General features: G+C 35.2%; 1 protein-coding gene across 1 annotated transcript; it reads right to left on the bottom strand.

The window, feature by feature from the left end:
- Positions 1-1,366: 1,366 nt before the first annotated feature.
- Positions 1,367-27,795, bottom strand: LOC123540399 (uncharacterized). The gene is made up of 5 exons (XM_045325391.2): positions 27,687-27,795; positions 18,231-18,340; positions 16,603-16,756; positions 13,677-13,806; positions 1,367-10,986 (listed from the first exon to the last, which is right to left on the bottom strand). The coding sequence occupies exons 2-5, from the start codon at positions 18,331-18,333 to the stop codon at positions 10,846-10,848; spliced, it is 528 nt and encodes a 175-aa protein (XP_045181326.1). The 5' UTR covers positions 18,334-18,340; positions 27,687-27,795; the 3' UTR covers positions 1,367-10,845.

The following is a 27,795-nucleotide window of genomic DNA, read 5'->3' as shown; positions in this document are numbered from 1 at the left end:
CCTTCAAGTGGTTTAGGAGATACTGAGCGGACACAAAAATGGAAGGCTGAAACATCTGACCTTATGTTGTGACCTTGAGTCAACATGGCTGACTCATGAGTTCTCATATTGTCTTGATGAAGTGATTATTTGACCAAAGTTTCATGAAAATCTTTCAAGGGGTTTAGGAGATACAGAGCAGACACAGAAAGGAAGGCTCAAACCTTTGACCTCGAGTTGTGACCTTGATCTTTACTTATACATTTTGAGTTATGAGCATCACAAACAAAAAATCCACTATTTTGGCTATTTCAAGGGCCATAACTCTGTAATAAGTGCTAAGATTCTCAAGAAGAATGCCAAGTGTGCAAGGTCACATCATGATAAAGACTCATGCAAGGTTTCATGAATTTACATCAAATACTTTTTGAGCTAGGCACAGCACTAGGTGAAAGTGTGCATTTTTTACTATTTCAGGGGCCATAACTTTAAAAATAGGGGGTAGAGCCAGATGAAAAATAAGAGGTGCGCATGATAAAGACTCATGCAAATTTATCAATTTATATAAAACACTTTTTGAGCTAGGCATTTCACAAGGTGAAAATGTGCATTTTTTACTATTTCAGGGACCATAACTCTGGAAAAAGGGGGTAGAGGCAGACGAAAAATAGGAGGTACGCAAGTCCATATCATGTTAAAGACTCATGCAACGTTTCATCAATTTATATCAAATACTTTTTTGAGCTAGGTGTGTCACGAACTTCGGACAGACTGATGACCAAATCTATATGCCCCCACTACTCGGGGGGCGGGGCTGCAGAGGCCACAAAAATAGAAAGTGCATCAAAACTGTAACCAAGGTGACGCGGAAAGACGCCAACACCTGGGCAAGTAGGATAGCTCTCCATATACTTCCTATAGTCAAGCTATAAATCTCATCAGGAAACTGACCAATTACATTCACCCGACCATATTTATCCACCGTTTCTGCTAAGAATCCTCCACCATCGCGGTGTTGGAACCACCGCATCTGCGAAAACTATGGCCAGTATGTATCTGAATATCCATGCATGCATAAAAGTCATAAAGCAGACCTGAAAAACAACCTTAAATCTTTTACCTCTGTGACCCTGACTTTCAAAGAAGTGGTATGATTCTTGAACATGACACATCATCTTGTTATGGTGGTCAGTTGTGCCAAGTTATTTAAAAATTCAACAAAGTTATATGCCAGACACCATTTTGTGCATTGACTGACTGACAGACACACAGACTGTCATGTCTCCCCCACTTTGAATGGTGGGGGCATAAAACTAATCTTATCGGTCCAAACTAGCACCTGTTTGGTACCGTATAAAAGGGTGTAAATAAACAAGAACAAAATAAGTATATGAATGAAAATATGCTCTATTTATTATAAATAACCAACAAAATAAGTTAGCAAATACAATATAATTAAAATAAAACAGATCTATTTGAAATTTTATCATGCGGAAGCTTTGTTAGGACTGGGAAGCATGACAGAATGGTTACAATATCAAATACATAAACTAGGCTATTGGCAGCCTTTTAATATGAACAGAAATGAGCACAAATTTTACATCAATACCAACAAAAAGCCTTCAACACAGTTTATTATAATACTTCACTGGATTAAAGGCAAAGACTAAAAAACAGTAGCTAAAGTACAAAAACATACACAAGCATTATCCAAGAAGACTTAGTGACACTTGCCATCTGTAAAACTATTTTAAGTGCATAAAACTTGTTTACCTAACAATTTTTTCGAGAAACCCAAATGACAAGGTCACTGTGTCTGATCATGTATTTTCTGTGAAAGTCTTTCATAAACCAAATTATTCCTGCCATTTTAGAATACATGTCACAGTAACTAGTTTTAAGGAATCAACCTATGACCTTAAGTTCTGACAATTACTTTTATTTCATTGAAATGAATCTAACAAAAATGTATAAACTATACTAATAACACCAGTTTTTGTAACAAATAAAGAGGGCAAGGTAGAAGCCAATGTACCCCACTTTTCAGTAGATTTATTACTTTGGGTTCAATAAAGCTGTTTTTTATGAATCCAAAGATATTTGAAATAGTGGACGCATTGGTTGAGAGGGCTAAGATGCTTTCTTACGGAGGTGAAGGCCCCGGGTTCAATTCCTGGCTACTCCCACTGCGGTGTGTCCTTGGGCAAGGCACTTTGTCACAATTGCCTTAGTCCATCCAGCTGTAAATGGGTACCAGCAAATTGATGGGGGTAAGGTATAATTGGTTTTAACTGTTCTTAAAATAGAGTTGTTTAAAAGCTCTACAGAGCTTATGTTCATTGTTTCACAAAGCAATGGTAAATAAAATTTACCTTTACATTTTTAAATTTCTTGCTTTAAATAAACACGATAGGAAACAAGCCAGTGTGAAAAACAAAACTTGTAAACACACAACACTTGATAATTTATAATATATGTCATTCAGATTTGTATTGAGAAATATGTATGAATTCTGCATTAAAAATACTGAACGACTTTAGGAGCACAATATTCTTCCAGGCTGATAACTATCGAAGTAAATGGGAGCTTATGTAGGTGTAGTCACAAGTAGCCCAAAGATATGAAGTTCTAACCTCTCTTCCTTTTGTCATGCCCCTTTTCAATAGAATTGTGATCTTCTTTTACTCTACTGTCTTTCACTATGTATGTGTAGCATTCTATTGAAATCAATATGTTCCTATCGCATGCTACATAAAAATATAGCTTAAGAACTTTATGCCTTGAAAAGAGACACTGAAAGAAGCCAAAAGAAGTAAATTCAGAATGAGTGTAGCTTTTTATATACATGTTAACACCCCTTTTTCCATTTTTTATTGTAGCGATATAGTACTTTACGGGAATATAAGTTGAAATAACATTATTAAGTAAATGGATTCTATATGAAATAGAGAACAGCCACATTTAGTGGTGTCCAACCTACAAGGTAAAAACGAGTGCTTATTTCTAGATATATAACTAATAACCTGTTTATTACATAGTCAGCTACACATGTAAATGATACAAATTTGTTCTCTAATCTGAGTAAAATTGAAAATATATCCGTTAAAAAACCCCTTTGTTTTATGCAACAACTCCCAAGAATGTAAGCTCGCACCCATTATGAAATTTGCACCTCAATATGGAAAATTAAAGACCTCTCTTATTTTTATGTAAATACATGGAGGTTCTAGGATGTTTATATTAACTGTCTCTTACAGTTATTCTTAATTCAACAAAAGAATATAGTATTAAAACAGTGTTGCATAATTTTTACTTACTCCACTTTTAAGAGATCAAAATATACTCTTAATTTTGGTTTAAATTTTACACATTTACATAACAAACTTCTAAAAGCTCTTCGTTCTTTTACAAAAAAACTTCTTGATACTTATATAAAAGTTTTAAGAAAACATGTATAAACAAAATGGTAGGGTGGGGGGTGGGTATATCTGTTTTATTGAATATTCAGAGTTAAATATTAAAGCCTGCTCTAGAATTTCAGTTTCTTTTGAATTCTTTCTTTGATAAGCTGTATAAATGGAACTATTTTGAAGATTTTTGCAAAAAATTCTTATACAAAATTGAAATGAATTTGGCACTTATAAAGTGATGTATTGAACAGTTTAAGATAGCAATAAATGAAAGAATTGAAACAAACTTAAAGACACTTGCTGCAGTTTCTTGTATGAGAGATGGGGCAACAATTTCCCAGTAATAGAATTTGTTCAAACTTTGCATATGAACACAGTTTCATGTTAGAAACAGAAAAATGCAAAAACAATAATAGGTCACCAATGCTTGTTTAGGAGTTATCTGCCCTAAAAACTGGATTTTTCTTCAAATTTGCATATTCAAGGGCAGACAACTTCTGAACAAGCATAGTGACCTTTGATTTTTTTTTCAATATTCTGTTTCTAACATGACACTGTGTTCATATACAAAGTTTGAACAAATTCTATTATTGGGAATCCTTTTAACCTAAACTGCCACATGCGTCCTTAACATTGTAACTATGGTAAAACATCAGTCATCTTGGGATATGAATCCAAAACAATAACTTTTTACTGTCTGAAAATAAAAACACCTGACCTCAAATCTAATTCAGAGCTATATCTCAATTCTACGCTTGATGCTGATGAGAAGAAACCTCTACTATGAGGGAGCCACTAAAAATCAAGGGCTGAAGAGAAACCAAACTCTCGACACATGCATACTATCAAATATATTGAAAAATGTAAACCTCATAAATTGCAATATTTAAAGGGACTTTCTTCCCTACATCTTAATTTTGAGATGAATAAGCTTGTGGAATAATAACAACAGCTCCTGGAGCCTAACAGGACATGAATGTATTTAGCCCATGAAAATCAGTATATTCACTTTTATCACAAGAAAAGCATTTATAGTTAGTAGGTGTACAACCTGAATAGTCAGGACAGATATCTGTAAGAGATTTTTTTTTTATATATTTTACATACTAGACACACAGACGAATATTTTATAAAAAAAATATTGCTGAAAGCTCACTGAATCACTCTTTTACTTCCATTTTTTATACAATAATAACATGATCCTTTTTGTTTTCCTAGTACATAAAGGTTGATAAGTGTGTGACATTATCATACACTGAAATCACTGTTAGTAACTTGTAGCAAATATGTAATAGCGGCATGCTAAAACTGAATACAACACAAAACAGGCATTTTTTTGGTGTAAGCTGTTTTAGAATCCAAATAATATATCCAAAACCTATCTGTGATTTTATATATGACTAAAATCATTGTCATTCAGATGCATACCATTTCATCACTAAGGCTGTTTCATCGTGACAGAATTCCTATGTATCTGAACTCCAGTGAAGTTACCAAAGCATAAAACCACTGTTTAGGATATGCTATTTCTTAATTACAAATGAAAGTAAATCTACTTCCTAATAATTGAGAAAAAAATTGATATAGAACAAGATGCTTGCCCTTAAAATTAAATCATTTGTATACATTTTCTTGATAAAACAAAACAATAAATGAAAAGCTACAGAACTTTGTATAAACTATACCTATTCTTTATATAAAAATGTAACCTTACAGACAGGAAGTACAAATTACTCACTTACAAATTACTCATTTAGAACTTTGTTCATTAAGTTATAAAATACAATGAAAACAATACAACACTAATCTTATTATGCAATTAATTATAATATTTATAAAAGTAACAAGAATACTATGCATGCTTTAAATAATGAAGATCTTTTAACCTTTACCCTGCTAAATTTCTAAAATGGACTGGTCCATCATTCATTTTGGGCAATTCACTGAAATTTTACTGACTGAATAGCGAACAGTGCAGATCATGATCAGCCTGCATGGACAGTTTGATCTTGGTCTGCACTGGTCGCAAAGGCAGAATCACTTGCCACTAGCAGGCTAAAGGCGGAATCACTTGCCGCCAGCAGGCTAAAGGCAGAATCACTTGCCGCCAGCAGGTTAAAGGCAGAATCACTTGCCGCCCGCAGGCTAAAGGCAGAATCACTTGCCGCCAGCAGGCTAAAGGCAGAATCACTTGCCACCAGCAGGCTAAAGGCAGAATCACTTACCACCAGCAGGCTAAAGGTTAATCTAAGTCTTCCAAATACACAAGACACTTACAGTAGCACTTATACTATTCTCTAATAAACAACAGCAGTAGCATTTATACTATTCTCTAATCAACAACAGCATTTATACTCTGAATACATTAATTGACCATAATATGGCTTTTATTTTATACAGGCATGTACACAGTAGAGATTGTACTGCCTAACACCATGGAGTCTTTGGATCAAAGATCATATTTATCAAAGTTTAGCGTCTGTGAATCTTTTGGTCTTAAAAATACTGCATTTTCTTTTTGTTCTGTCATTGCTAGATTAGCATAGAATCTGATTGTGATGAAACTTTGCATGAAAATGTATTCTATAGCTAAAAACAGCTCAGCAAAGTTTCATTTGAGTAAATTTGCTATTAACAAAGTTATGGAAAACTGAATATCTGCCATTCTTAAGTTTAAGCTACATAACCTTGCATTGGTTTTGTTACAAGAACCATTATGAAAACATTTGTTTAACAACATCAAATAAGTTTATATATAACAAAGATCAATACATCATTTTCTGTACCATTTACACCACAAACAAATTAACATTTAACCACAGTAAGCAATAAAATGGATAAAAAAGAAACAAATATCTAATACGCATTTAGTCATTTCTGTTTATTATATAATCTCAAAAAAGGCTCTTTTTACTTATTGAAGTGTGTTTACTAAAAGGACCCATTCATACCCTTAATCTCTACATGTTTGATATGTATGGATACAAGGTACAATATTCATGATAAATGGCCATCTTGTGAAACGTATCAGGATAATTACAACAAAAGCACTTTCGTGAGTACTTAGTTTCACAAACATTGACAGTTCGTGCAAAATAGCGAAAATTAGTACCTTGTGAAAACTGATTTTACAGTATGTCAAAGGTCATATTTTGAAGGCTTAACAGAAAACTGTTGTAACTTCTGGGGCGGCAAATTCAATTGTCCGTATAGCCCAGGTTGTCCCAAAGCTTGTACGGACAAGTGAAATTTGACCAGAATTTACTATATAACTATCATATGTACAAGTAAACAAGAGGACCATGATGGTCCTGAAACGCTCACCTGTCCCCACATGACCCAGTTTTAAACCGAGTATGATGTTGTTTTTTTCTATTATTTAACATTGTGACCTAGTTTTTGAGCTCATGTGACCAAGTGTTGAATCTGACCTAGATATCATCAAGATAAAAATTCTAACCAATTTTCATGAAGATCCACTGAAAAATATGGCCTCTAGAGAGGTCACAAGATTTTTTATTATTTGACCTACTGACCTAGTTATTGACGGCACGTGACCCAGTTTCGAAAATGACCTAGATATCATCAAGATGAACATTCTGACCAATTTTCAGGAAGATCCATTCAAAAGTATGACCTCTAGAGAGGTCACAAGGTTTTTCTATTTTTAGACCTACTGACCTAGTTTTTGATTGCAGTTGACCCAGTTTCAAACCTGACCTAGATATCATCAAGATGAACATTCAGACCAATTTTCATATAGATCCAATGAAAAATATGGCCTCTAGAGAGGTCACAAGGCTTTTTTGTTATTTGACCTACTGACCTAGTTATTAAAAACACGTGACCAAGTTTCGAACAAGACCTAGCTATCATCAAGGTGAACATTCTGACTTACTTTCATGAAGATCCATTGAAAAGTATGGCCTCTAGAGAGGTCACAAGGTTTTTCTATTTTTAGACCTCTGACCTAATTTTTGACCGCAGTTGAACCAGTTTCGAACTTGAACTAGATATCATCAAGATAAAAATTCTGACCAATTTTCATACAGATCCCATGAAAAATATGGCCTCTAGAGAGGTCACAAGGTTTTTTTGTTATTTGACCTACTGACCTAGTTATTGAAGGCATGTGACCCAGTTTCGAACTTGACCTAGATATTATCAAGGTGAATATTCTGACCAATTTTCATGAAGATCCATTCACAAGTATGGCCTCTAGAGAGGTCACAAGGTTTTTCTATTTTTAGACCTACTGACCTAGTTTTTGATCGCAGTTGATCCAGTTTCGAACTTGACCTAGATATCATCAAGATAAACATTCTGACCAACTTTCATAAAGATCCCATGAAAAATGTGACCTCTAGAGTGGTCACAAGCAGAAGTTTACGCATGCACGGACGGATGCTGCATGATCACAAAAGCTCACATTGTCACTTTGTGACATGTGAGCTAAAAATAGCAAATGACAAGAACAGACAAGCAAGTCAAGATTTTGCCACCCCTGAACTTATTCCTTAAATTCATTGACTTACTTCAGTTTTACATCCAGGTACTGAGTTACAAAACACAGTTTTAAACAAATAAGGAAATGACATAACATGATGTAAGTAGACTCCAAAGCTCACTAAATAACAAAAAATTTGTGGGCAAATGTAAATATTTTTTAGAAAAATAGTTCTATCAAATACTCATATTAATCTAAAACTTATCTATAATTTAAATAATAGGAGGGTTATAAGAGTGGACACACATGACCAACACCGGATGTTTTATAGAATTTATTGTTGCTAGTCTCTACTAGTTTCCATTTTCAAAAGATCTTCATCAGGAGTTTGAATATGAATATACTAAGTAATCTAAGTAAGTTTGCTGACAAAATCCTGTCTAACTTTCCATATTAAGTTCAATTCTTTTACTGTTTGTATCTTTTGAATACAATAATTTTTTTAAATATGCAAGTAATGCCAACATCTATGAAATAAATCAGATCTAAAGCTCTGAAAAAAACAACAAAAAAACTGACCAAGGTAATTCATGATTTTGTTGGAAAATAACCAAACTGTACATTATTTACAGCCAAAAAAATGCTGTATTTCTGTTCTCCTGCTTTCCAATAAAGTTTCTGTTCAGCAAAATGCCGATATGTTTCAGGGACAGTGATATCTTACATGGTTTCGAAAGTCACAATTATTATGAACATCCATGGTCCTATAGTGCTACATTATGCAATTATCAAATGGAAAAGGTATGTATTAAATGGTTATTTGAATGACTAAACATATATTGGCACGATGGCTTTACCTGACTGTTAATTACTTTAGGAACGCAATAACTGCTGAAGGTACATCATGCAGTTTTATGAATTCTGTGAGTCATATATTGTATACCGGTATCTAAACAAAACTTTTAGTTATTGTAACGTCAAACAGTGTGCCAAAAACGCTTTTTGTGCAGGCTTCCATTTTTTTGCTATGTTTTACAATTTCTATGCAATAATTTTTTTTACTACTTATAGGAAGATACACAATAATGTTAATCATTGCATGTCAAACAATAATCTCAATATACACAACATTTCTATATATCACTTTTATTTTCTAGAATATGCTACAGTTTGGCAGCTATTAACATGTACATTTTACTCTTACACCCCTTAACAATATGTATACAGAAACATAATTATGGTCTAAGTTTCTGACTGTAACGATCTAGTTTTCACACAGAAGTGTCCAGTACTAAAAATGAAACTCTAATGAAGTATAAAAATAGAAACTACTCTCTAGTGGGTTACCAAGAGCTTGTGATTCAGCTACACTCAACAAAAAATGACAATGTAAATCTGTTTTTTACATGTAATGCCTTCCAACAGTAAAATGCACATATAAAATACCTTTACACTGGTTTTCTCAAAATGTGTGAGAAAGAAAAAAAAACATGATATAAAGTAGGCAGTACTTGTTCTAGGGCTGTACCTGTTTGAATATTTTGTACAAATATTTCAATAACAATACAATGATATATAGACAGACAGGAAAAATGACCCATCCAAACAATACAGAGGTTAGATAGTGATTTTTTTCTTGAAATTTAACAAGATTTTGTACAACAAGCAAGATCAGTGAATGTAATAATAACAGTAAAGTTTTTCTTGAAACTTGTATTCTTTTTCCTATGAATATTCAAAAAGTTATTTTTCATTCATCTGTGATATTCCAAAATCACCTACTGATATATCATTGATCTGAAACATTAAGTAGTGACCATACCATATTTTTTTCAAAACATCAGTATGAAGTTAAAAAGCTTTGAAATACATGTAAATGTTATTATATTTCTCAAAAATTAATACGTTTATAGCACTTAAAGCAAAAATGTATAGTTAAGAACATTCAAAATGTTTGTGTAAAAGAAAAGTTTGTGATTAAGGAAATTTAACTCTTCTTGGATATCAAAGGGACATAATATATTGGATATATTCTATTTGGGTGTATTTAATTTTACATTCAACAGTGATCAACAGTCCAATAAACATAGAATAATTAAACACTATTTTGTTAAAACTGCCCAAATTTCTCTTATATGTTGTTTAGAATAACCTTCCTAACTGGCAGTACCAGTGAAATATATCTTGCACCAAACACTTTATATTTTCCATTTTAGCACTGTATAAACAAAATCAAGAGCGAGCTTTGTCCAAATTTCTACAGTAATTTGATTAATTTTGGAAGAGTTACAATCTTAGGAAATTACAATTACTTAATACCTCCCTTCATCACACAAGTTTATAAGCATTTGCTGCCAATTAGTATTTTGACTAAGATCAACTGCCATTCATTCTTCCATAGATACGAAGTCCATTGAATACAATTTTATTTGTAACGGGTGCATGTATAAATCACATTCCATTACCAAAATCAAAGTATACAAAGAACTTTTAGTATGATCTCTACATCAATAATTGAATATTGTGACTGACAGCCCTAGTAAGTTCATACTTAAGTAACACTTCTCTGCCCTGCAGTTTTTGATCTCAATAAAGGTAGTGAGGAACATGTAGGATGTCATTCTTTATCAGTATCCGCGGTGTCACATTAAGAAAATTAACAATCTTACACAGTTCATTCTTTTGCTTGGTTGCATTCTATGCTTCTAAAATATCTTCTTAAAAGATTTTATAAGAAACAAACATCAAAATGTGCTTGTAAAACCAAACTAGGAAGTCTTAAAATGTGAAGACTTACATGTACATGAAGCAAGGAATTTGATTAAATTTCTCAGACAAATACCAGACTCTTAATATTGTTAGTATAGGGATTTATGACACACATGCTTTTCATACAAGTATGAACTTGCAACATTTCTACAATTTCCTCAACAACAGAAACAGATTTCTAATCTTCCAGGAATGTATATAAACAAGAAGTCACTATGTGTACAAGTTATGGTTGTGTGACTAGGTTGTAGATAGACACTGTAGGCCATCTGATATAGTTCTCTCACTCTGTGTTGTCTCGGTTTGTTGCATTAGCGCCTGTTGGATATCTACAGGTAGATCACAGCGACCTTCCCAATGAGCTTTGTGGAATGTGTGTGTCTGAAATATTATATATATATACTAGTAAAAGGATAGAAATTACAAATAAGAGATGACACTAGAAAGTGACAAATGTTCCCCAAGTCAAGTGTCCTTGAATTTGAGTTAAAGTCATTGCCATTGATCTTGACTGTTGAGGTACAGACCTGACTCTTGCCTGTAACATACTTTCTAATGATGCTAAACATTTGTGCAAAGTTTCATTGGAAACCCTTAAATTCTTTAAATGTTATAGTCATGACTCAAACCAACAAACAGTACAACCAAAGTACTATCTTTGCCTCCCTTACTAACATAACAATACAGGGCTCGACCTAGGGCTGGAAACTGATCTGGACATTCGGACCACCTCATCTTAATATCAGTTGGCCCTGATCCAACTAAGCTGGATCGAAAAAGTCTGGGTCATGAAACCATACACTCCAGTTTACATATCATAAAATAAGAAAACAAGTACATTTAATGTCTTTTATTTTTCTATAACTGGCCCTGTGCAAAAAAGTCATTTCATTTTAAGTATTCTACATGACCACTGGAAATTTGTAGCATGCAAGTTAACAATTTGTAGGAAACTGAACCTGCTAACGGTCATCGGGCAAGTTAACCAGTCTGGCTAATGTACTTCAGGTTTAACTGTATATACTCGTGTATAATGCGCAGTTTTTTAACCCACGGGACCACCCCTCCTGGGTACATACTAGTAGACCTATTATACACAGGTATAGACGATTTTCAAGCTTCATAACAATGTCGCCATTCTGGTAAAGGGAAACTACTCTCCACGCTAATTGTCTAAGCTTAGAACTACTACTGCCGTTATGTTCTATATAAGATAATTACTTAAACAAAACAAATTTTATATAAATTAAATAGTATTTTCAAGAAAGAAGTATCAACAAGAGCACCGCCTTGCGGGTGCTGACGCTCATCTGATTTTTTTTGTATAATAGAAATATTGTCCTACCCATAATTTTCTAAGTCTAAAAAGGGCCATCATTCTTGCAAAAAGCAGGATAGAGTTATGTTTCTTGATGTACAGTGTCCACTTATGATGTGAAAACTGTTGCAAGTTTTAAGCAATAGCTTTGATAGTTTATGAGAAAAATTGCTAAACATAATACTCAACCAAGAAAATGATTTCTAAGTCCAAAAGGGGCAATAATTTTGCAAAAAGCAGGATGGAGTTATGTTGCTTGCTGTACAGGGTCAGCTTATGATGGTGAACAAGTGTTGCAAGTTTCAAAGCAATAGCTTTGACAGTTTAAGAAAAAGTTGACCTAAACATAAAACTTAACCAAGAAATCTGATATTTTCTAAGTCCAAGGGGCCTAAATCTTGCAAAAAGCAGGATGAGTTATGTTCTTGCTGTACAGGGTCAGCTTATGATGGTGAACAAGTGTTGCAAGTTTTAAAGCAATAGCTTTGATAGTTAGCATTAAAGCTGACCTAACAATAAAACTTAACCAAGAAAACTGATTTTCTAAGTCCAAAAGGGCAATAATTCTTGCAAAAAGCAAGATGGATTTTATGTTTCTTGATGTACACGGGTCTGCTTATGATGGTGAACAAGTATTCCAAGTTTCAAAGCAATAGCTTGCATAGTTTAGGAGAAAAGTTGACCTAAACATAAAACTTAACAAGAAATCTGTATTTTCTAAGTACAAAAGGGGCCATAAATCTTGCAAAAAGCAAGATGGAGTTATGTTTCTTGCTATACAGGGTCAGCTTATGATGGTGAACAAGTCTTCCAAGTTTCAAAGCAATAGCTTTGATAGTTTAGGAGAAAAGCTGACCTAAACATAAAACTTAACCAGGCAACGCCGACGCAGACGCCGACGCCGACGCCGACAACCGCTCAAGTGATGACAATAACTCATCATTTTTTTTCAAAAAATCAGATGAGCTAAAAATTGTAAATATTGGGATACTTGAAAAAGATTCACTATTAAATTATCTTTAACCACTCCGCTGCAGAGGTAATTTATTATCGGTGTAAATCCTACTTTCGTTTTCGATCTACCTAAAAACTGACCACCAAGGTTGATATTTTCGAACTAAACCAGCTCAATAAAGGATGAGTTCGAATGAGGGAATTTTAATTGGACACAGGCCAATGGTCCAACGCTAAATCGAGCCCTGTAATCAACTTCAGAGTATGTAGAATATTACCAACTTAGCAGAAGACATGTGAAAGTAATGGTGATATTCTGACTAAGCTATGACAGAATTATGTATCACAGCGTTTGAAAATTTCTTGATAATTAGCAAACCACCAAAAACCTTCCTGTGCAAATCCTCAACTTCCACATGCCTAAGGATATGCCCTATCATGAAAAATAATTTCATCTCTTCAATCAGCTGACTCTATCTTTACTATACCAAGTACAATGTACAGTTGAAACTCAATATGTCAAACTCGCTTAAAATTCTGGCTATCCTGAAGACATTTTGAAGTCCCGTCCAGAAAACATGTGTACAAAATGTGCACAAAATATCATCAAGCCGAATTTCAGTTATCTCGAAGTTAAACACTAGACCCCTTAGAATTCAAGATATCGAGTTTCAACTGTATATATAAACATTTTGTTCCCTAGGTGAAGCTTTTGTTATTTCTCAACCGGTCAGAGACTTATTACGCCCTTGTTTTAAACATAAAGTAGTCCTGAGTGGAAGATTCTAATAATGGTTACCTTGGCAATATCCCTCCGCCACATTTGATCACACTGACCTGAACAGACTACACACGGTCGCTGTAAACCATATCCACCACATTCAGGGCAATGTTTGCTAAACCGGTTTTCATACCAACATTGTTTACATCTATAAATAAACACAAGTATACAAATGAATTTCATACCAGTAGCTTAGTTTTGAATGTGTGTTTCAACTTTGTTGGGTTGTTGTGGGACTCAAACACAAGAGGTAAGTGGCAAGCAGTTTGAAGTCAATGTCTACAAGTAGATTATGCCTTCAAAGCTTACATATATAATACTATCTAATAATTTATATACATCTGCGTTGTGCCTTCGGGCCAGAATAAGCCCAAATATTTCAGTCATGGCAAAATCCTGTCGGGGTCGGTTTTTACTAATGCTGAAGTGTTTTTTTTACAACGCAGTTTTTTACGCACAAGTTCATTTTGCATTTCTTCTAACCTGTCTGACCAAATGTCAGGCAAGTCTTGAAACTCTTTTGCCATGACTGCTATTTACTGACGCTTTTATTATAAACATTGCTATATGAGGTTGACTTCAGAATGTGCAGATGTGTCACTATGGACTGAGTCTGTCTTGGCATTGTTTCACATGGTGTGCCAACATCACTTTAGCAAGTAAACTGGTAACTGTGCAATTCTATTTTTCTAATGTAAAATTGTAACAATTTATAGTAAACATAAGTAAAGTCTGCAATATTATAAGCTGCACTTAACTGTGTATAAATTGTCTTAAGCAAATGGAAACACAAGGCTAATATGAGCCCAAGCTGCTCACCTGAGGAGGACTTTTACCTTGCTTCTGACCAAATCTGATGATTATCCATTAAGAGGACCATTAGAAGTAATATAATACTTAATCTATTGTTGTTGTTTCTTTGTGAAGGCCCCAAAATGCATAACTATCACAGCAAACAATAGTGCTATAGATCAAGTTTTGTATGTCCAGTTCATGAGAAGAAGTTGTTTGAGGATTTTTCCGTTTCAGCTTTTACCTTAGTAAAGCAGAAGATCTTTCAAGTGGTAACCATCCAGGCGATATATGACCTTTCTGTGTCGATTTGCCAAAAATTCCAACTCACTAATTCACACCGTCAGAGGAGTTTTTTCTATCTTTAGCTCTTGTAGCCCCTGTCCCCTGCCACCCCACCCCTTCTCCCCCAAATAAACCTAAACATCTAAACAATACAGAGAGGTTCATGTAATGGTGGAGATTATTATCATCAGAAGAAATTGTTCATAAGTTCTACTTTTTTTAGGTCTGGTGGTCCCTAACAGGAATCAAGCCGGACCATTTTAACAAACATGGGAGCAGTTCATGCAGAGATGCAACAGACCTAGTTTGATAAAGATTCATCTTTTGAAGGTTTATTCTATATATCTATTGCCCTGGCAGTCACTGAAACTGGTCAAGGGGAACCATATCAACAAATCTGAGACAGGTCTGAACAATGATGCTACAGTCCAAGTTTCAAGTAGTTAGCAGGTTTTTTTTTTCTATTTCTTGTGGCTCCTTAAAGGGGCCAAGTGGAACCACATGAACAAAACTCAAAGAAGACCATACAAGGATGTTACAGATCACGTTTGACAGATACATCAAGTGATTCACAAGAAAAAGTTGTGAGAAGCTTTTTCTATTTTTAGTTCTTACAGCCCCTTAATTAAAGTGGCTAGGAAAGACCATTGGGACAAACCTGAGAGAGGCCCATGCCAAGATGCTACAGTCCAAGTTTGGAATAGATCTATCAAGAGGTTCCAGGGAGAAAAATTTCTTTATATGTTTTTTTGTATCTCCAGCTCGGTCAGCCTATAAAAGGTGCCAAACATAACTATTTTGATAAATCTGAGGGAGGACCATACCTGGATACTGCTAACAAAATTTGCTGAAGATCCATCAAGTGGTTCATGAGAACTTGTTTAAAGGTTTTAGCTCTGTCCAACTCTATAAGGGGCCAAGCAAAACCATTTGCGAGGACCATACAAGGATGTTACTGACTAATTTGGTGAAAATCCATCAAGAGGTTCATGAGAAGAAATTATTTAAAAGTTTTTTTGTATGTTTAGCTCAGACATTCCCTAAACGGGGCTACATCTGGGCAAGTCTGACAAGAGGTCTATACCTGGATGCTACAGACAAATTTTATTTTAATTCTGACCAACAATTTCATAAGGCAGATGTTTACGTCAAAATGTTGATGCAAGACGGTGGACAATGGACCATGGACCATCCACCTATAGCAACAGCTTCACCTTGAATTCAGTTCAGATGAATGAAAAAGCTTTCCTGCTAGCCACAATTTATTTCCTGTCAACCAAAATAAGATAACTGAAATTTCATAACTTCATTCTGAAGAAAAAAAGTCCAGATATTGCGAAATTGAACTGTGGAAGTAAGACTTTCTTTCTGCCTGAGTGTTGAGAATTATATGGCAAAAAGACTGGTAAATCTTATCTGGTATCTCTTGTTCCGAGATACATTTGCCTGCTGGTTTCATACTGTAAGAATCTTTCACTGGTTGAAGGTGCAGATGGAAATATCTGGCTTGAGGACCTGTCTAGGTGGTAACGAGGCTCTACTGAGTAACTGCAAAACAGTTAACCCGAGAGCCACATATTTCCATCCACATCTTTAAGTAGTACAATATTCCCTTTTTTGCATACAGTATTATTCAATTAATAGAAAAATATAAAACAACTGCTTTTCTCTTAGGCAATATCTTCTTATAGCAGTGTACGCATTCATTCATAAATTACAGCAAGTGAATCATCTTACACCATGAGATGTAACACAAGTTTTTCAAGCACCAGCAAAAACATGGGAAAATCCTGTTTAGCATCCAAGAAATTTTTTTTTTTTAACTTCTTTATCAACAGAATGCATGAAACGAAAGTGGATTACGTACAAGTGACAAGTAGATATTTTTTTCTGATATGGTTCACTCTTTTTCATTTCCTCAATCTCTTCCTTAGATATGTCAACTCCCTGTTGTTCTTTTTCTGTTGGTGATATTGGCACACGGTAATACACAGTAGCACGTGGTCCATTTAACAACTCATCTGAAAAAAAAGTAAACTGGTCAAAGATTTGCCTTAGAAAAACTAAATATGCATTTAACACAAACAAATACTGTAAGTATTATAGCCAAAAAGTATATATATATATATATATATATATATATATATATATATATATAGAGAGAGAGAGAGAGAGAAACAAGAGGGCCATGAAGGCCCTGTATCGCTCACCTGACCTATTGACCTAAAGATCATCAAGATTAACATTCTAACCAAGTTTCATTAAGATATGGTCATAAATGTGGCCTCTAGTGTTAACTAGCTTTTCCTTTGATTTGACCTGGTGACCTAGTTTTTGAACCCATATGACCCAGATTCGAACTTGACCTGAAGATTAACAAGGTTAACATTCTGACCAAGTTTCATGAAGATAAAGTCATAAATATGGCCTCTAGAGTGTTAACAAGCTTTTCCTTTGATCTGACCTGGTGACCCTAGTTTTTGATCCCACATGACCCAGATTTAAACTTGACCTAAAGATTATCAACATTAACATCCTGACCAAGTTTCATTAAGATACAGTCATAAATGTGGCTTACACAGTGTTAACTAGCCTTTCCTTTGATTTGACCTGGTGACTAGTTTTTGACCCCACCTGACCAATGTTTAAAGCTGGCCTAAAGATCATCAAGATTAACATTCTGACCAAGTTTCATGAAGATATAGTCATAAATGTGGCCTCTACAGTGTTAACAAGCTTTTCGTTTGATTTGACCTGGTGACCTAGTTTTTGACCCCAGATGACCCAATATCGAACTCGTCCAAAATTTTATTGAGGGTAACATTCTGACCAAGTTTCATTAAGATTGGGCCAAAATTGTGACCTCTAGAGTGTTAACAGTCAAATTGTTAACGACGACGGACACAGGGTGATCACAAAAGCTCACCTTGAGCACTTCGTGCTCAGGTGAGCTAAAAATATATAAACATTTCATAAAAAAGAAATGCCCCAAAACTTAACACAGAACATATTTCATATAGAAATAAGGATTACATGATAAAATGTTACACAAGATGTAATAGATATGATGTTTAATGTACTGGTCAGGGGGCCAATATGAAAGGCTAAGAAACTAATCTATTATTGTGCCTATACTGAACATTTTTTTCTAAAATTCAGATAAGTAACAAAGAGAAAAGAACGCCAAGTGAAACAACAGTTTCCTTTAAACCTATCCATTTCACAATGATTATGAAAAACAGTTCTATCAACTGATATAAAACTACTGACTGCTAACTGGATTTCTGACTAGTATTTTGGCTTCTTGAGTCTTGGATAAGGGATTGTGGGCACTAACTTGTGATCTGAATCACAAAGTCTAACAGTCTATTCCTTCTCCACTCTGTCTTCCGGAATGCTCCGGTCATATCATTAAAGTATTCTTTAAGTTCTAAATAGAATTTAATAAAAGTATGTATGATCTAAGTTATTAAAAGAAACCATGCAGAATTTTACCATCTCCCTCAGCAGCAAGATTGGTTTCCATTGTATCATCTTCTGGACTGTCACAGTCTGCGAATCCTTCATCATCTTTATCCACTACAGGATTATCATCCATTGTAAACCTGAAATAAGTTTCTTCTTGTTTACTTTTACCAAACTTTAACTTCACACCAACTTAATTATTGGTCATATGGCAGCTTTCCAGCTTTTGATGTAATAAAACCCAAAGTACCCATCCAGGCTTTATTTCAGGTATGGTCTGGCACCTGGGTAGAATCACTGACATTCCTTAAGCCAGCTAAATAGCTTCCTCACCATAACAGAAATATTCAGTCCGAGCAAGGTTAGAAACTTAACAGTATAATTAGCGACAAGTGATTTAAAGTCTGCGACATAAACCACACATCTTCGAAGCCACCCCCCCACCACAAAAAAAAAAAAAATTAGTTGCTGACATGACTATGACACTGACATTACCAAATACAAAGGTACTAATGTATTTGACTAGTGAGAAACTTGTGAGCATTTCTGATTTATGCAAATTTGTAATATGTTATAATTGGCCTAAACTGTGTTTCATTTGGCAGCTGCTTGGTACCTGGGCCATGTTGTTGGAAACTTGAACCAGTTATTAAACTAGTTAAATTTTGATTAAAAATACTGTCTTTGCAGGAAACATTAATAAGATGTGTTGACTTAACTGTAATTGCATTCACAAAATCCTTAACTCTTGCATCTTCAAAGATGTTGAATTATAACTATGAAAGTTAATCAACTGTTGGCTTAATCACCTCTTAAAATTTCAAAGAACTAGGCCCTGGGTTGTTTCTGACACTTGCCAAACTAACCTACACCATGCATATTTATCTATCTATCTGCCCAAGGGCGTAGTGCCCATTACGCATAATACGCACGTTCCTAATAAAATAAATCCAGGTTAAAAAATATAAAAGTAAAACCTAAGCAAAAACAAAACTGACAAAGTAAAGAATAAAATGCAGTTGATCAATGCTTAACAGATTTAGATTCTAACAGTTTATAGATCTAGTGTGTGTTTGGATGGGGGGAGGGGGCTCTACAGTTTCTGGATTATTATCAAATTGTTCCACGCCGGATCTATTCCACTGTATGAAACGGAGTAAAATAGAAAAAAAATCTACACTGATGATCAATTTTTATTACGTAGTCTAAGCGCATGCATTTGTTATGACGTTGCAACATGTCGTGTTGGACGAGCTGTGGTTCTCCAATTTTTTTATTTTATTATCACACAGTGTTGTTTGTGCTGTGTGGCGGCCGTAAAAAGTCTCCCTGTGCCTTCATTTAGAGCCACTTCAGATTGACGATGTTTATGTTTATGTTGTGTTATTGTACAGTTTAATTTTTCAGCTTGAACATTTCGGCCTGGGTGGTTCCAACACTCCCAATTTTAATGCATTGAGTATTGTTTAATCACCCCTTCAGATATAGTGCCTGCTTTTTAAGTTTGTCTTCTGGCAGTTCCTGGGATATGCAGGCTCCAGTACCACAGATCCCCTCTCTAAATTCAATTTGTTTAGTTCCTCCCATTGTTTTCTTGTTTAGGACACATCCATTATTTTATCTGGGGATCATACGCCACTTTTCATGGAATTGTACTCTGTGCATCATTGAAGGTTTCATGTGCACCACCGTATGAAAACATCTGCGCATGTCTTTAAATTACTAGTACATGTGTAACTGTTGAGTTCTGCTCAACCCGGGGCTAGAGGGCGTGGACGGTTGCTTGTACTTCCACTACCGTCCATTAACAGGCTCAATCATGATGTCACATGCCAAATAGTAAGGCTCTACACCATGCGGTTTTGGACAAGAAGATTTTTGAGTTCTGCATTGAATTAAATTCTTTGAACAAATTTTGAAAGGAGGCCACCCAAGGATCATTCCTGTGAAATTTGGTGTAATGCCCAGTGTTTTCAAGAAGAAGATATTTTAGAAAATGTTAACGACGGACGACACACAACGGACATTGAGCGGTCACAAAAGCTCACCATGAGCCTTTGGCTCAGTTGAGCTAAAAAGGTATGTTGCTAACAACAAAAAGCTGTCTAACTTCAGCTTCGTCAATAAAACAAGTGCCGAGAAACAGGCCACTGCAATAAAGTCCCAGGATTTGGTGAGATCAGCAAACGCCAATGACGAATTAAAATTTTAAATACATCCTCGGATCAAGCCCTTGACAAAACATTTGATAAAACACTGTACACACGTGATGCTGGTTCTGACCCAACAAAACCTGAAGGTTTTACAGAGACACTTTACTGTCTCAAGAGTTTTTTGTAACTTTCTTTGTGTAATTTGGTAGACACTTTCAAAAGACAAAAAGCTCAAAAACATTGATTTGTATTTGTAATGTGACTTACAACAAAGGTTGTATGATGGTAAAACGTATTTTTGAAATTTTCCAATTTTCAGATTCTACGCGCCATCTCGCCATTTTTCCCAACTGAATGGGCCCTGGGCCCCAGGTTTGAAACGTTAAATAAATCCCTGGGTATGCCATTTTCTTTTGGTAAATTGCTTTTCTTATGTTTTTATTAATGTATGGTAATTGTTCTTTCTTTTTATGTTCAACTTCGTGTGACATCATCAGTTTCTCACGAGATAGATGTTGCAGTTGGACACTGGTCCGGTAACCAAAATGTGACGCCAAAACCATCTCAAAATAAAAACATGTGCAGAGTTTTGAAAGTTATGCTAGCTAGAACTAGTTTAGAATGACTAGAGACAACTCAGTGTTAGGAGAAGATTTCCTTTTAGTTAATACTTCTAGTAGTCAAAATAATTCAACGCTTAGATTGTTATATTTGTTACTGGGTAATCTAAACGTCAAAACTTCGAAGGACCAAAATGGAGGATAAATCACAGTACACAGTCATGTAAAGTTATAGGTTATATCGCTTGCGCATACTGGCATGTAGACACGGAATTACATTAATCGTGTACTCTACTAGCCTTACTCATTTGGCTTATAAATCTGGATGTCTAATTTTATGATCTGATATTTTATAGTTATCTCTCTGAGCCTTATTTGTATGTGCCTTTTACTGTTAGGAAAACGAAGACATTAAAAAATACTAAAACAAGAGGACCATGATGGTCCTGAATCGCTCACCTCTTCCCACATGATCCAGTTTTGAGTATGACGTCGTTTTTTCTATTATTTGACTAGTGACCTAGGTTTTGAGCTCATGTGACCCAGTTTTGAACCTGACCTAGATATTATCAAGATAAAAATTCTGACCAATTTTCATGAAGATCCATTGAAAAATATGGTCTCTAGAGAGGTCACAAGGTTTTTCTATTATCTGACCTATTGACCTAGTTTTTTAAGGCACGTGACCCAGTTTCAAACTTGACCTAGATATCATCAAGGTGAATATTCTGACCAATTTTCATGAAGATCCATTCAAGGGTATGGCCTCTAGAGAGGTCACAAGGTTTTTCTATTTCAAGACCTACTGACCTAGTTTTTGATCACAGTTGACTCAGTTTCAAACTTGCCCTTGATATCATCAAGATAAACATTCAGACCAACTTTCATACAGATCCCATGAAAAATATGGCCTCTAGAGAGGTCACAACGTTTTTTCATTATTTGACCTACTGACCTACTTTTTGATGGCACGTGACCCACTTTCAAACTTGACCTAGATATCATCAAGGTGAACATTCTGACCAATTTTTATGGAGATCCATTCACAAGTATGGCCTCTAGAGAGGTCACAAGGTTTTTCTATTTTTAGACCTACTGACCTAGTTTTTGACCGCACATGACCCTGTTTCGAACTTGACCTAGATATCATCAAGATGAACATTCAGACCAACTTTCATGAAGAGCCATTAAAAAATATGGCCTTTAGAGAGGTCACAAGGTTTTCCTATTATTTGACCTACTTACCTAGTTTTTGATGGCACGTGACCCACTTTCAAATTTGACCTAGTAGATATCATCAAGATGAACATTCAGACCAACTTTCATACAGATCCCATGGAAAATATGGCCTCTTGAGAGGTCACAAGGTTTTTCTATTATCTGACCTACTGACCTAGTTTTTGATGGCACGTGACCCACTTTCGAACTTGCCTTAGATATCATCAAGGTGAACATTCTGACAAATTTTCATGAAGATTTAATGAAATATATGGCCTCAAAAGAGGTCACAAGGTTTTTCTATTTTCAGACCTACTGACCTAGTTTTTGACCACACGTGACCCAGTTTCGAACTTGACCTAGATATCATCAAGATGAACATTCGGACCAACTTTCATACAGATCCCACGAAAAATATGGCCTTTAGAGAGGTCACAAGGTTTTTCTATTATTTGACCTACTGACCTAGTTTTTGATGGCACGTGACCCAGTTTTGAACTTGACCTAGATATCATCAAGGTGAACGTTCTGACCAACTTTCATGAAGATCTTGTGAAATATATGGACTCTAGAGAGGTCACAAGGTTTTTCTATTTTTAGACCTACTGACCTAGTTTTTGACCGCACATGACCCAGTTTCGAACTTGACCTAGATATCATCAAGATGAACATTCAAACCAACTTTCATGCAGATCCCATGAAAAATATTGCCTTTAGAGAGGTCACAAAGTTTTTCTATTAGTTGACCTACTGACTTAGTTTTTGACCGCAAGTGACCCAGTTTCAAACTTGACCTAGATACCATCAAGGTGAACGTTCTGACCAACTTTCATGAAGATCTTGTGAAATATATGGACTCTAGAGAGGTCACAAGGTTTTTCTATTATTTGACCTACTGACCTAGTTTTTGATGGCACGTGACCCACTTTCGAACTTGACCTAGATATCATCAAGATGAACGTTCTGACCAATTTTCATGAAGATCTTGTGAAATATATGGCCTCTAGAAAGGTCACAAGGTTTTTCTATTTTTAGACCTACTGACCTAGTTTTTGACCGCACGTGACCCAGTTTTGAACTTGGCCTAGATATCATCAAGATGAACATTCAGACCAACTTTCATACAGATCCCATGAAAAATATTGCCTTTAGAGAGGTCACAAGGTTTTTCTATTATTTGACCTACTGATATAGTTTTTGAAGGCATCTGACCCAGTTTCGAATTTGACCTAGATAGCATCAAGGTGAACGTTCTGACCAACTTTCATCAAGATCTTGTGAAATATATGGCCTCTAGAGAGGTCACAAGGTTTTTCTATTTTTAGACCTACTGACCTAGTTTTTGATCGCACGTGACCCAGTTTCGAACTTGACCTAGATATCATCAAGATGAACATTCTGACCAATTTTCATGAAGATCCATTGAAAATTATGGCGTCTAGAGAGGTCACAAGGTTTTTCTATTTTTAGACCTACTGACCTAGTTTTTGAAGGCACGTGACCCAGTTTCGAACTTGACCTAGATATCATCAAGGTGAACATTCTGACCAACTTTCATAAAGATCCCATGAAAAATGTGACCTCTAGAGTGGTCACAAGCAAAAGTTTACGGACGGACGGACACCGCGCGATCACAAAAGCTCACCTTGTCACTCTGTGACAGGTGAGCTAAAAAAGTCATAAAATACTGGTCAGATTTACTTGCTCCAATAAATTAAACATTAATATTCGAGTAGAAACTTCAAATGGTTTGAATATAACTCATAATTTTAAAGAAGAGACTTAAATCTTAGGAAATATGATGTGAACAAGTGTGAGGAGATATTTACCCAGACACAGGTTTCAATACACAGCTGACTGCCAATGACACTAGATTGCAACAAGCGCTGTCAGTTGACAGCGCGCTCGACTATTCTCAGTGCTTGATAGTATAATATAAGCTATGAGTAAAACTTTAACATTACAATAAGCAAGTCGAAAAGGGGCCAGAATTCAGTCAAAATGCTTGATAGAGTTGCCTCCTCCTTTTTACAGACTCGGGTCATGATGGTTAACAAGTATGCAAAATATGAAAGCAATATCTCAATGGACTTTGAAAATATTTGGGGTGGTACGCAAACTTTAACATTACAATAAGCATATTCTAAGTCAAAAAGGGGCCATAATTCAGTCAAAATACTTGATAGAGTTGCCTCCTCCTTTTTACAGACTGGGGTCATGATGGTAAACAAGTATGCAAAATATAAAAGCAATATCTCAATGAACTTTGAAAATATTTGGGGTGGTACGCAAACTTTAACATTTATTCTAAGTTGAAAAGGGGCCATAATTCAGTCAAAATAATTGATAGTGTTGCCTCCTCCTTTTTACAGACTGGGGTCATGATGGTTAACAAGTATGCAAAATATGAAAGCAATATCTCAATGGACTTTGAAAATATTTGGGGTGGTATGCAAACTTTAACATTTATTCTAAGTCGAAAAGGGGCCATAATTCAGTCAAAATGCTTGGTAGAGTTACCTCCTCCTTTTACAGACTGGTGTCATGATGGTAAACAAGTATGCAAAATATGAAAGCAATATCTCAATGAACTTTGAAAATATTTGGGGTGGTATGCAAACTTTAACATTTATTCTAAGTCGAAAAGGGGCCATAATTCAGTCAAAATGCTTGGTAGAGTTGCCTCCTCCTTTTACAGACTGGGGTCATTGTGGTAAACAAGTATGCAAAATATGAAAGCAATATCTCAATGGACTGAAAATATTTGGGGTGGTACACAAACTTTAACATTTGTGGCGCTTACGCTAACACTCAAGCCAACGCCGGGGGGAGTAGGATAGCTCCCCTATTCTTCGAATAGTCGAGCTAATAAGCATATTCTAAGTCAAAAAGGGGCCATAATTCAGTCAAAATGCTTGATAGAGTTGCCTCCTCCTTTTAACAGACTGGGGTCATGATGGTGAACAAGTATGCAAAATATCAAAGCAATATCTCAATGGACTTTGAAAATATTTGGGGTGGTACGCAAACTTTAACATTTGTGTGACGCTCACGCCGACGCGAGTAGGATAGCTCCCCTATTCTTTGAATAATCGAGCTAATAAGCATATTCTAAGTCGAAAAGGGGTCATAATTCAGTCAAAATGCTTGATAGAGTTGCCTCCTCCTTTTTACAGACTGGGGTCATGCTGGTAAACAAGTATGCAAAATATGAAAGCAATATCTCAATGGACTTTGAAAATATTTGGGGTGGTATGCAAACTTTAAAGCCCCAACTTTTACTACCCTGGCAGTAAGTTTTGTAGGAGGAGCCTATCAAATAACAATGCTACTCTAGGCTGTCTGTTAGCTAAAAATAGCTCACTTTAAATGATTCACAGGCAAATGTAAACAATGGTCAGTTGAAGAAGCAATTTGAACTAGTTTGCATGTTTTGATGGCAAAAAACTATTATTATTCATATTGTGCCTCCATATCAGTATCAATCCCATGAAAAATTGAGTCAAGACTAGCATTCCTGATTTTTAATCTTGTTTATGTAAATTTAACAATGAAACTCAAAATCAAACATTCATTAAACTAAAATTCTGTCATTGCTGGCTGCTCCATTAATTAAGAAAACCTAGCAATAAATGTAGAAATAATAAACTTTAAGTCTGGGATGCAGAACAATACACACAAATTAGCAAGTGCTGCTGTGATAAGGACTAATAAAAATGATAAGCTATTTGAAATTATATTTATCACTGTATGTCTGTAATTAGTAGTTCCCTATTTTTTTTATTTTCTTTAAAACATTTTTATGATATGACATATAAAAATATAACTGTAGAAATGACTATGATATTCTATTTGGTTTAAAAATTCAAAATTACTTTCTGGAGTAGTTTTGCAATGCACTCTAGCTAGGTGTTAATTCCATTGATACGAAGCCTTCTGACGATCAGGTTTGTTGATTAAATTAACCACGTGGGAATTGTTTACATTCTCTGTTCCTCTAGGGTTCATGACCTCATTAGCTCCTCCCGGCAAATTCAAATTTTTGGCAGTTAGGTTTAAATAATTTTTTTAAACTATACTTCAACATTTTTTGTTTTAAAAAATAAAAACACCAATTGATAAAGAATATTTCAGTGTGTATTTATGCAATTTTTCATAACTTTTTATTCAGTGGTTTATTTAAAATTTTGAAAAAGGGCTCTCTGGTGTGAAACATGCATAATTTATATAAAAACCTGCCCCGGCACCATCTTGTGGCTTTTATATGGCAGTTGGGGGTTTAACATTTGTGTGACTCTCACGCTAATGCTCACGCCGACGTTGGGGCGAATAGGATAGCTCCCCTATTCTTCTAATAGTCGAGCTAAAAAACAAAACACAAAAATGTTAGCAAGGCAATGTTATGCTTTAATGTCAACATAAATTCATTATCAGACTCTGAGATGTCATCATTAAAAATATATTGTACATGCACCAGAAAATTTTCCCAACAGATTTCCAGGGCCCACCCTGGCCAAAATTGGTTGTAGCCAAATAAAGAAAAAGCCGTTAAAATCATACAAAAAATATGTTTAAAATTGCAAAATGGACCATCAAATTTGTAGCCAAATTGAAATAAATTAGTTACAATGACTATTGGCAGAACTCGCCCTGGATTTCATTGGGGATTTCCTAACAGAAATATGCAGAATAAGTTTGGACGTGACAGTCAAAGTTATCACATGGTCCTGAAACGTCCTATTATTTGGACTAACGCGAGTGGAGATGTTGCCCATGCATATGAAAAAACTATCTCAATATTTCCAAAGAACGAATCAAATTTGTTGGACTAATAGGGGATGTATACAGTTATTCGTCTTTGTTGTCTGCATATACTGAGGCAATTTTTTCTATGTTTTCCGGTTCCGGTTTATGTACACACCGCAGACTGGTTGCCTGCATGAACATCCAAGCACCCCGAATCAGTCACGAATTTCATAAACCGCACCAACATGATCCTTTTACTTCTTTTTTGTAATGAAAACTGTACATGCAACTGAAAAACACTTTTAAAACAGTGGGGAAGTGTAAAGGCTGTCAAGTTTCTGCGTGGAGTGCAAACAAACAAACAAATTCCTAAAGCCAGTGCAAGAATGCGTTGAATGACGTCACTGTCACGGCTTCCTGTAAATTTTGCAAAGTATGATATTCGCTGTAAGAGGTATGATGATACTAAATGTGAACTGTTTGAGCGGAGTTTCACTTTCTTTTGAGTGTTGAATATATCTTTGTAAGTGGATATATAAAAGATAAATCCCCATGCTAAGCGGTGCCTTAATTCATATTACTTCACCAGTCCATCTGTCAGAGACTAATCAAATGTGGAAAAATAAGATTCACTGCATTGTTTCTTCATTTCTTTTCCAAACATGAAACCAACTTACAAATGTTCCAACAAAAATCTCTGGCCTATTCTTGAAATTACGTTTGTCAGTTAACAAAATAAAGTTACTTTGGGAGATTTTGATCTAGCAAATAAAAATCGATCAAATACACAGTTTCAAACTGTCTATTACCTCAGTAAACTGGACAAGTTTAATATTTTCAGCAAATATCTTGAAAATCTGAAAATTTTGACGTTTTTCAGTTGTCGTAATATGCTGCTACTCTAAAATACGGTATCCG

Source organism: Mercenaria mercenaria, chromosome 16 (genome assembly GCF_021730395.1).
Source record: "Mercenaria mercenaria strain notata chromosome 16, MADL_Memer_1, whole genome shotgun sequence".
Taxonomy (NCBI): Eukaryota; Metazoa; Mollusca; class Bivalvia; order Venerida; family Veneridae; genus Mercenaria; species Mercenaria mercenaria.
Note: the sequence above shows the minus strand (reverse complement) of the source record. Positions and strands in the feature narration are given on the sequence as shown.

Excerpts from the sequence above, each read along its gene's own strand:
- LOC123540399 (XM_045325391.2), bottom strand. The coding sequence starts at position 18,333 with ATGGATGATAATCCTGTAGTGGATAAAGATGATGAAGGATTCGCAGAC. Across the intron at positions 16,757-18,230 it reads TCTTGCTGCTGAGGGAGATG|ATGAGTTGTTAAATGGACCA; the intron begins GTAAAATTCTGC and ends CTTTTTTTTCAG. Across the intron at positions 10,987-13,676 it reads GGCGGAGGGATATTGCCAAG|ACACACACATTCCACAAAGC; the intron begins GTAACCATTATT and ends ATAATATTTCAG.